The 11,274-nt window shown below is 43.4% G+C and overlaps 1 protein-coding gene across 2 annotated transcripts; it reads left to right on the top strand.

Moving 5' to 3' along the window:
• Nucleotides 1-5,924: 5,924 nt before the first annotated feature.
• vrtn (vertebrae development associated) lies at nt 5,925-10,243 on the top strand. Of its 2 annotated transcripts, none has more exons than XM_011491967.4 (3): nt 5,925-6,135; nt 6,705-7,048; nt 7,520-10,243. In XM_011491967.4, the coding sequence occupies exons 1-3, from the start codon at nt 6,114-6,116 to the stop codon at nt 9,269-9,271; spliced, it is 2,118 nt and encodes a 705-aa protein (XP_011490269.1). In that variant the 5' UTR covers nt 5,925-6,113; the 3' UTR covers nt 9,272-10,243. The 2 variants fall into 2 exon arrangements, with proteins under 2 accessions (XP_011490269.1, XP_011490270.1); XM_011491968.4 differs by having other exon boundaries at nt 5,958-6,135; nt 6,708-7,048.
• The last annotated feature ends 1,031 nt before the right edge of the window (nt 10,244-11,274 follow it).

The following is an 11,274-nucleotide window of genomic DNA, read 5'->3' as shown; positions in this document are numbered from 1 at the left end:
ACCTAGGAGATGGACTCCTGAACTGTGAAATGATTTCATTTCTTTGTTGTTAGATGCCTTACTGCATTTTGTTTTTGTTCACCTTTCGGCATATCCCGTCAGGGATCGCCACAGTGATACAATACAAATGGTTGATAAAGCGATGATGCACACTTATCTTACACCTAGTAGATTAAATCAAATATTACCTGATATTCTAGACATAGGGAACTTTAATGCATTGCTTATGGGAATGTGGAAAAATACTAATACTTGAGACTGGACTAAAACTCCTATAATATTTAGTTAACTATAACTAGACTAAGACTAAATATTTCAGATTGTCAAAATTAGGCTAAATGGTGTTATTTAAAAGATAAAGACCTAATCCGAATTTGCTGATTACATTTCTGATGCTTTTATATGATTAATGGAAAGCATTACACACGCATTTAATTCTAACTCTTAAAAAAAAAACAAGTACACATCAAAACCATCACATGCAAGATTCTGCCATCAAAAACATGCTCTTTGTGCAGCAGAAGACACTTTTCTGGGGGACAAACCCAACCTTCTGTGTGTGAAGGAAGCTGAAACATCATTGTTTCCCTCCAGCAGCGCTCCTACGCACACACACATGTGCAAACACACACGCAGCAGCAGCAGCAGGTAACAGACAGCCGGAGCCGGTGCCAGTGTTGACCTATTTGCATTTAAAATGCTTACAGGAGGCCCACTACTGTGTTCACATTGCAGTGCAGCACAGCTAATCTACACACCTTAGGTGTGTAGATTAGCTGAAGACAAGAGTCTGTGGGGGTTGAGAAAATGGGAAAGCTGCAAACATTGCTGCTGCAGGTGTTGAACTGTCTGATGCTGGTGGTTGGGGTGGTCCTCAACAGTCTCAACGGTGGGGAGAATTTGGAAAATAGAAGAAGAAAAAGAAAGTACAACCATGTCAGAATGGAAATCAAACAGTTAAAGGTCATAAAGTTAATGTTCTTGAATCTAAAGTTTCCCAAACTGGACCAAAAAGCAGAGTTTGTGGGGAAATCTGCTTTTTTCCCCCATTTGTTTCTGTTTCTTTTCAAGAAAAACAGCTTTTGGAAGCAGAGGATGATCTAACTTTATTTTAAAAGTTTTCAGCATTAGTGTCGTAAAAATTCAATATGCTGCTCCCTGGCCCAAGCTGAACAAAATGATACATGACAGGTTATGACAATGTTAAAACCAGCAGGGGTCTTGGTGTGGGGATGGCTAGACACTCTCCCTCCTTCTTTTCACATTCCATCATCCATTTCAGAAGAACATAAACACTCACTTGAGCACAGGTGTTAGCTCACCTTTGCACAAATACTTTGTGTGATTGAATGAAATGTTTCACACTAATTTGAATGCATAATCATGCGTGTGAGAACAATATTTGTATTGTGTACATGTTGACATGTGAACATTTTTGGAGTCAACAGGTATGTTTGTAACAGTTGAGTGTGTGTGTAGACAGGCCCCGCCCCTTCTAGATTTGTATTACATCTGAACCGTACCGTAATGATAAACATTCAGCAACTTTTTGTTTTATGCTGCTTCATGGTTTAACACCCCCCCCCCCCCCCCCGTATAATCACCTTCCTACCCCCCCCCCCCCTCTCTAACATCCCTCTCTTTTCTTCCCTCATTTCCTTTTCCGTCCAGTCCAACACAAAAGATCTTCAAATATGATTAAAATGGATAAATTTTGGCCTCGATTACAAAAGGGGTTTATTCAGACATACCTCTGTTGCTAAGGACATCCAAAAGTTACTTTTGCCGATTCTTCTGAAACTTTTGTCGATCTGTTAGGTACCCCTAGGCGACCGAAACATAAAATAGTTGCTATGGAGATAAAACGAACAGAAAAGCCGCCATTTTGAAAAATGTTTTTTTTTTACACCAATTAGTCACATGCAGCTTTGACTGGCTTCGATCAAAGGTGGACGTTGAGGATAGAGTGGCGGATAGAGGCGGGCAGATAGAGGCGGGCGACGTCGGCGGGTAGCGCTCCCGTCTTTAGTTGGAACCTTTCTTACTTATTTCCTAATAATTCAAAACCATAAGCAGCAAAGCATCTTTTAAAAAGAGCAAGTATGAGCTTGAATGGCTGCATTTGGTTTGGGATGCAGGAATATTAAAGATAAGAAGAATTAATGATGGTTAAAAGAAAACAGAGAGCTTTAGGCGCTTCATGAAGAAAACATCAACCCAATAAAAAAAACGGAACATTATTACATGTATTTGATCCAGGTCATTTCAATGCTTTTGTCCAATTCCTATCAAGTTGGAGTCTCAATAAACATCCTCCTTCCCTCTGGCCATCACTTCCAGATCTTTCTAGGAGGACATTTAGGAATTCCCAGGCTAACAGAGATTTAATCTCTCCAGCTTCTCCTGGGTTTGCTGTGGGGCGTCCTCTGAGCTGGACATGCCTGAAACATCTCACACAAAGGCTGAGGGACAGTCCAAATGAAGGGGTGTTCACACAACTAGAAAAATTGAAATGCTGAAAAAATTTCATGAATTCAGAGAGGGAGGGTCTAAGTGCAGGGATGTCCAGTTTAGCCTAGTCTGTTTAGGTCAGTTTAGCCGTTACCTATGACTTCATGCTCTTTATGATTTCAGGTTTATTACACAATTGTTGCCCATTCAGACACCCGTTGTTGTAATATTTTATTTTATATAAATAAAATTGAATTGAATTCAGTGACCCTTGCTTTTCAGGTGTAAGGAGAACAGTGTTGGACCGTGCATTACACACCTGGACCTTCAGTTCTTTGTCTGAATCCCTCAACCCCTCATTGAGCATTTTACGATGCAGAAACCAGCTTTGAATTGCAGATTGGAAATTCCTGTAGCCACAATAAATGTCGCTAAATCAACTCAACAAACAAAACAGTAAACAAATCTTTTCATGCAACAACAGCCAGCAAAAAATATTGAAAATAACCACATACATTTATTTGGAATATTATTTATTGTGATATCTATCATTTCACTCACCTTCACAGCTGTGCAGCATTACTCGCATCTGTTGTCTCATCACCATCACAGAGACAAACTGTGCTTCTATTAATTCAGCAATTGCACTGATCAGTTTGTTTTGTATTTTACCTGAAGTCCCACTAAACACTTTATTAGTAGACGGGCCGTAATGCAAATCCCTGTTGCTCTCAACAATGAGAGAAAGGAGCTCCAAGTAGTTTCCTATCTTGCTGGATCCAGCCCTTTCATCGTGTCCCCGAAATGAAAGTTCTAGCTTCAGTCTTTTTAAGATTTCTCTGTTTTTCTTCACCTTTTTTGTTATGGAGCTTGTTTCCCTGCCCACCTGCTCGTTCAGCTGTAGATCCACTCTGCTTTCCCCAAAAGTTTTTGAGAGCACGTCCCATCAGAAGGGTCTGAATACTTAACGTTGCCGAAGCCTGTTAAGAGGGCCCTGCTGACACCAACTCAAAATCTGGAAATGAATGTCCAACATTGATTTCGCATTAGAGGGCCTTCAGAATTGACAGTGAAGGCTTCTTTAACTCTGACTCTGTCTAGCAACAAAGGACAGCTGAAATGCGATTGGTTAAATGCTCCAATGTGAAACTACCTCTGTCTGGAAGCAGCATAACCATCATAAACACAATAAAATGGAATGGACAGACCATTTGGAATGATTTCATGAGTATGCATGGACACAATATAATGAACATATGATTCATATGTCTTTTAGGCCTTCAGAGAAGGCCTTGGAGGCCCTGACGGCTCACCACAGGAAAGAGATGGGAGTTACAATTTAAGAAATCAGCTGAACTTCAAAAAGCAACTATATATTTATTCATTTTCAATATGAAAAGCTGAAATATCTCCTGCAGCACTTACAGTGAAACAGGAATAACGTGAAGAGAAAACCAGTTTTAGGTCACAGAGGACAGAAAATAGACAAAAACACACAAACGTCTGCTTTAAGACCAAGGAACACACTCATCAACCCCACTCACAATCTTAACTTTAAGTTTTCAAGCCAATATTAAAAGACAACAAAAGAAATTAAGGAAACAAACATAGGATCCAACTTTTTCTACGTATCTAAGTAAATATATCGAGGCTAACACGCCATATTTGTTTCAAGAAGATGTTTTTTCAAGAAATGTTTAGCTACTCTGGTGTTTTTGACAAGATCTTCCACCATTTTTCTGATGATGGATGAAGATGAAGATAACTTAAGCTCAAAAATGAATTTCTGAGAATGTATTCATTCAAATAATGTGTAAAAAGGTGTAAAAAGGAGCAAAGAAATGCCGTTGGAAACAGCTTGCAGTTGTGACATTGAAGCTACTCCCTGATCTGCCCCACTCTCCATCCACTCTCAGACAAATAGATCCGTGCACGTCCTCATCTGAGCTGGCATCTGGCTCAAAACAGCTGGATAGCTCCAATATTGTGCAACATTTTTATTGCACTGCTAATGTTAGGTTGGGGGTGTGAGGGGCTGTAGGCTGTAGAGAGCTCTCAGTTATGGATGTCAACTTACTTAGTGGGAACAGTCCACAAGTCAGAGGCAAATGTCTAATGATCTGCAGAAACTGTCCTTCTTTCACTTCTGGCTTCTCCCATCAAGGGTCGCCACAGCGACACAACCCTCCCTTGAGGATGAGTCACATGGTTAACTTGGCAATGTTTTACGCCGGATGCCCTTCCTGACACAACCCTCTCAATCCAACTGGGCTTGGGACTGGCACAGCAGCAGAGAAGGGAATAGGGAGCGGCCCGGAATCGAACCCTAGTTTCAAGGACGGAAAGCGCTGCAAACCAGCACGAGCTAAACCGGCCCCGCAGAAACTGTCCTACAGAATTAAATGTTAAAATTTCTTTTTAGCCAAATCCTCACAGTCTAAACATAGTTAAAAGACCATTGGGAATGCTTGAAAATACTGTAGATCCAAATGTGATCAGAGGGGGTCTTTTAACCCTTGTGCTATCATAGGCACTTTAACGTTGGGAGTTGGGTCATCTAGACCCACTAGACAGTGCACTGAACCTTTTTTCTTCAATGATTTGTGATCTTCACTGGTGTCCATGGATTACATGAAATCTTTCCACCTTTATCCACCTTTGTCATGGTAGGGAGAACACGTCAAAGTAAGGGTGGAGTTATCTAAGATAGCACAAGGGTTAAGGTGTTCACCTAACAATTCATGATAAAATTGTTGAAGTTTTGAAAATAAAAAAACAGTTCTAATTAGGAACAAACTGACTTCATGAGATAAAGGAAGAAAAAAAAGAGCCTCGTCATGTTTGTGTTATGGATCTGTTTTTACTTGAACTCCAGTGAACTCAGGCACCAGATTGTCTGCAGAGTGTTTGCAGAGCAGTCATCACCGGGGGCCAAATGCTGCCGTCCTCAGTGTGTGAATGTGTGTCAGGGGTCCATGCTACAGCCATGCTGTGGGGGGTTGGAGGACACTCATTGAGGGGGGGGGGGGGGTGCTGTTGTGCATGCTCAGAACAAAAGGCCTTGATTACTGAAATCCTGCAAAAGGTAGAGAAGGAGGTGTCAAAAGGGGGATACAATGCAGAGCTGCAGCTCAGGGGCCCTTCATCTGGTCTCATGAAGCTCATGTCCACACCCTGTCTGAACACATCGCCCCCAATCCACAAACTCCAGAGAGCCCGGGAGCTCCGCTCTACATGAACCGTGGCCTTTCTGTGCACATTGATCTCCATGTTCAATCCTTCAGAGGTTTATTTTAAAACAACAAAATCATTCATAACATTGACAGTGAACTGCTGCACACAAAAAGCTCAGCAGCCCCCCCCCCCCCCCCCCCCCCCCCCCCCAATGTGGCTCCGTGGCCCCTGACTGGTTAACTTTTGTTAACACTTCACATTGAAATTGACCCTGGCTGTTTGAAGGAAGAGGAGGGTTCAAGATGGAGGTGTTTCTCAAACTGAGGGATGAGGGGGGTGGAGGGGGGGCAAACCCACGCAGCGGATCACCGATTTCCTTATGGGAGGCGCCGCTCATCTTCCCCAAACCTGCCGCGCGCCGCGGAGGACGACACAACCCGGACAGCAGCCGGGAGAGACCGTGCCGGTGAAAGCTTCCGCCGACGCCCATGTTTACCTGCGGACGCCCAGGTAAGACGCGCGTGCCCCCCAAAACAGCCCCGCCGCGACTCGTTTCATTTAAAGACATTTTTTTTGTCCTTTTCTTACATTTAAGCGGATGCTTTTGGGATGTTTGACTTCATTTTATAAATTTGGTCTAAGAAAAGTAGACTGTATTCCTCCGCGCAGTCACATTGCTGCATACCTGTACACAAAACAAAATTACCGTTTATATATATGTATAAATATATATTTTTAAAATTGTATTAGTTTATGTAGTTAGGGTGAGTGGACTGTTCGAAATTGAAGCCTTGTGGTCACAGTTGCCCTGCTTTGGGGCCTGTAAAGGTGTGCAGGCCAAAGGGCCCGGGGTCCCTCAGCCTGAAAGGGCCCTCATTTAACAAAAGAGGATAGTTTTATTTCACTGATGTTAATAGCTGATGTTCAAGTTCCTCATTAACATTTGATGTGAAAAAAAGTGTCACTTTTATTCTCTGTTTTGATGCTAAATGGTATTCTGCTAAAATCCTTTTTTTATTATATATATATTTTTTACAGATCTTATGAGTCTTTGTTTCATGTTGTTTTGTTTGTACCAGCAGTGCCCAAAGGTCTGACCAGACCTGCAGGAATGGTCCAGAGGAACGATGTGGTGCTGTCCGTCCTGCTGCAGCTCCAGGAGGCCACAGAGAGCTCCGGCCTGGATGCCGTGACCGGACTCGCTCTGGAGGTCCAGCAACTCCTTGCTCCCTTCCAGCTCCCAGCAGCCCCCTGTCAGGAGCTGCCAGAGTGGGTCAGCGTGGACGAAAAGGCCCAGGGGTTGTACCCTGCTGATGCACCCAAGGGTCTCCTGCCGCTGAATTGCAATGGGGAAGGCAACTTGCTGTTTGATGCTGTGAGCATGTTGCTTGTGGGTTCCACTGCACTAAGCTTGGAGCTACAGGTAAGCAGAAAGTGATTCACACTTAGACATAATTCAACCTTTAAACAGTTCATCTGATGGATGTATTTATTATTTTTCTGTAATGTGCAACATTATATTTACATTTTCCCCTTTTTCTTAATATGTATTTGGGTCAGAATTGACTCAGCCGTTCTTTAAATCAATCCACATGTTTTGCTACAGTTTTTCAGTTTTTTTTTAAATCAAACGGTGGCATCTGGCATTTTTTCTTTAAGTTCAAAACACAACACAAACAGATTCAGTATGGGAAAGCATGAATTATTTGGGAAATCGTAGAAGATAAATTATGTAAATGTTAAAAAATAAAGTTATTCTAACACTGAGCCTTATGGTTCTCCCAAAAATATTATCTTTTTCGGTTTTGTGATCCTTCTGAACATTTTTTTGTCCCAAATTATGTCTTTAAAGGTGTTTTCAGCTCTGGAATATGTTGGGTTTTTTTTTTGCCAGGTGCGGACCGTGGTGGAAATGGTGCTTTGGAAGAGTTACTACTTGTCTGGGATGATCGATTCAAAGATGATGCTCCAGGCTGTTCGCTTCAGTTTAAGTGCAGAAGAGTCTGAAGACATGGTCAACTTGCCGGCGGCCGTCCTGGAGGCCATCTTTGACGCGGATGTCAAGGCCTCCTGCTTCCCTGGCTCTTATGCTAACATGTGGCACGTGTACGCCCTGTCGTCGGTTCTTCAGTTCAACATCTACTCCATCTACCCTATGTTCAACCTCAAGATCAGACCCTATTTCAACAGACTCATACGCCCTAGAGCCAGACCTGAACGCTCGGAACCTCAAACCATACATGTCATGTGGTCCGGCGAGCTGCAGGCAGAGTCATTGTTCCGGCCAAATTACTTTGTGGCTTTAGTTCAGCTGAGTTCCCACATGTCTGTCACCCTTGACCTACAACACAGGGCGACTCAGATTAACAGCAAGGAGCAGGCGAGCCGTGACCAGCCGCTGTCCTACCCGAACCTCAAGGACAAGTATAACATCACCAAGAGGACCTTTTACCGCTGGAAGAGGCAGACGCAGGAACACTGTAAGAAGTCAGCAGCCCGGTACGAGGCAAAGTACTTTCTACAGGCTTGTTACTTGGAGGGCAAATTCATTCCTTTGCACCAGTTTAAGAAGTTTTTCCCAGAGATTTCCAGGTCATCTTACTATAACTGGAAGCAAGAGCTGCTGAAAACCGGAGGGAACTTCACGTCTTCTTCAGCTGGAGAGATCAGCCCCGGAGAGAGCACGGAGCAGGAGGCCTGGTCATCGCCCGAAGCCAACCAGGACGAAGCCGAGCACCACGACAACGTTGCCAGGATGTTCGGCCTCAACCTCGGCAAGCTGGACGTAGAGCGAGCTCACAATGTGGCGCACATGCAGGAAGCCAAGCGCTGCTTGCAGAACTACATCACCATGAACACCTCCTTCCCTTTCCGAATATTCAAGAGAAACTTTCCAGGAATCTCCAGGTCAACCTACTACAACTGGAGAAGAGAAGCCATGCTTTTCAACAAGGGCTACAAAGGAACTGTTGGCAGCAGCGAGGACAGCTCGGACGCCGACAAAAGCGAGAGTCCTAAAAGCGGGGCAACAGCAATATCCAGCGAGACCCAGACCCTTGTGCCCAAAGCTCGGATTTTCAGGAGAAAACACAGGAGCTTCAGGTTGGCGTACCTGAGCAAAAAGCAGCTCCGAGAATTGGCAAAGTTACACGTTCAGAAGTCCAAATGGTCTCTGACAAAGTTCAAGCTCAAGTTCCCGTCCATGTCCTCTTGTTTCTATTGGCTTTGGCGCAGCAGCGAAAACCACAAGGCCAAAGGGAGGATTGGCCAAAGTGTGGAGACCAGTGCTCCAGAGAGTCTGGAGAGCTCGTCCAAGGAAAATCTCATATTGGAGAATCCCGTTCATCTCCCAGTCGCCATGGCCCACAAACACCCGGAGACTTCTTCGCTCCCCTCTTTTGATGTTGCGCATTCAAAGCAAATCTTTCAAAGAAATGCACCAGTGGATGAGCATGTGTATGGCATGGATGTTGTGGCGCTGGCCAACTTCAAGGCCAAGGCGAAGCTCTTCCTGCAGCAACGCTTCGAGGAGAAGTCCTTCCCCACCTTTAAGGAATTCCGTTCATACTTCCCGTTCACTGCACGCTCCACCTACTACATGTGGAAGCGAGCGCTGCACCACGGCGTGTCACTGGTCCATGGGTGAGCCAAGCTTCTGGTGCACTAGAAACCTGCCCCAGCCAGGTGTAATTGTAATAATTTGCCCCAATATTGAAAAAAACTACCTACTAGCCCATGAAAAACAGCAGCAATGTGTCCCCCTCCTCTACCCCCTCCACCCCAGACCATTCCTCCCTCCTGAACATTTGCACGTGTTTGAAAAGACGCTGAGTCGGGGCCATTGAAACCCTGCATGCTGCCCCCCCCAAGGCGAAAAGCAGTTCAAAGCAGTCTTTTAAAGAGGGGGGGGGGGTTAGTCTGAAGCTGCTTCTCCGTTCTTTCAGTCCAGGCCTTTCTCGTTCATTGGAATTCCTTTTTACAGTATATCATCCCCAACTGGAACAAACCAGTTTCACCCCAGACCAAGCAGGGTTTCCATCACTTTGTAGGTTCTTCATCTCGGGGATCTTCTGGTTTAAAGAGCAGGTTTTATCCGATGCAAACGCTGATGGACGTGTTTCCAAGCTCCTGTCCAACTGAATGTAGATCAGATTTATTTTTTGTACCCTCTTTCATTTAATTTCCAAACTACCTATTCTAGCTTTGAGCTGCTTTTGTTTCACATGTATTTATTCTTTTAACCGCAGGTTGTAAATGGGCGCTGCTAACACTTGATCGTCTCAACGACATTTGGTATTTAGTCCCTAGAGACCCGAGGGATCTTCTGAGTTATGAAAAATGAAACTGATTTGTTTGGAACAGGTCAAACTCGCCAGGGGAATGAAAGAACAGCGCTTTTTTTTCCAGCTATTGTGCTCATGCTAATGATCAAGAGGGGGGAAGGGGTAATTTTATGTATGCAAGGGAACAGAGGTGAGATAAGGACAGGAACACTCAGGAGTATGGAGGGTGGGGGGTTCTGGTCTTCACAGTCTGGAGACGATCAATCATAACCCTTTTCCTTTGAACAAATGAGTTTCTGTAAACTGCTGAATGTACAAATAAAGGAAACCAAAAACAGAGGCTCGTCTTTGTTTCATTTGGTTTGCAGTGTTTAGAAAAAGTTCTGCGTTCTTCAGAAGTTTAGCTTGTGATGATTTAAAATAATGAAAATGCAGCAAAGTAAGTGGAACCTCTTGAGGAAAAACTCATCTTAAATTTTCATGAAAAATGAAATTATACATTTGTAAAATAATTACATTCCTCCAATTGTTTTGCTAAACATTTATGTAACCCTTGTGCTATCCTGGATACTTTAACATTGGGAGTTGGGCCATCTAGACCCACTAGACAGTGCTCTGAACCTTTTTTCTTCAATGATTTGTGATCTTCACTGGTGTCCATGGATTACATGAAATCTTTCCACCTTTATCCACCTTTGTCACGGTAGGGAGAACACGTCAATGTAAGGGTGGGGTCATCTAAGATAGCACAAGGGTTAAAACTGATGCTTTGCATGACAAGGTGAAGTGCTCCATATTAGAAGTGTACTTTGCCTCTACTAAAGGGGCCCAGTATACTTGAAGCTCATGAATACTGAAACTTAAAATGAGAAATCTCAACTATTTAGTTAGTAAATGTACTTCACTACACATCCATGGTCTATAAACGGTATACTTGTCATAGTCTACTTGTTCTCTACATAATAAAATAAACTACATGTATATCCCTTTTTACTAAAGGAGTAGACAAACACTTCCTTCTGAAAGACTCACTCAAATGAAAATTGGGTTTTTGATGTTTTTAAAGTGTTTTTGTGGCATTTTTCTCACGATGGAGGAAATGTATAAAATAATTGAAGATTACAACAGCATTTCTGAGTATTTCTTTATTCAAACCGGGATAATTCAGGAGCAGATGGAAAAAATGCTGTTGGAAAAAGTTCACTTGTGATGCGGCGACTGAAGTGAGCGAGCCAAAGTCTTGTTGCTCCTCCATTCTGATTCACTGCTTTCAGACAAATAGATCCATGCACATTTTTGTTTTCCTCATCTGAGCTGGAATTTGGATCCAAATACGGCTGGATAGCTCAGAATTGCTTGCCATTTT

The sequence above is a fragment of the Oryzias latipes genome, chromosome 24, assembly GCF_053564925.1.
Source record: "Oryzias latipes strain Hd-rR chromosome 24, Olatipes_Hd-rR_3.1".
In the NCBI taxonomy this organism is placed as follows: Eukaryota; Metazoa; Chordata; class Actinopteri; order Beloniformes; family Adrianichthyidae; genus Oryzias; species Oryzias latipes.
Note: the sequence above shows the minus strand (reverse complement) of the source record. Positions and strands in the feature narration are given on the sequence as shown.

Bases quoted from the DNA above. Each gene is read 5' to 3' on its own strand.
- vrtn (XM_011491967.4), top strand. From the start codon at position 6,114: ATGTTTACCTGCGGACGCCCAG. The intron at 6,136-6,704 runs GTAAGACGCGCG...TGTTTGTACCAG, and splicing joins GTTTACCTGCGGACGCCCAG to CAGTGCCCAAAGGTCTGACC. The intron at 7,049-7,519 runs GTAAGCAGAAAG...TTTTTTTGCCAG, and splicing joins CACTAAGCTTGGAGCTACAG to GTGCGGACCGTGGTGGAAAT.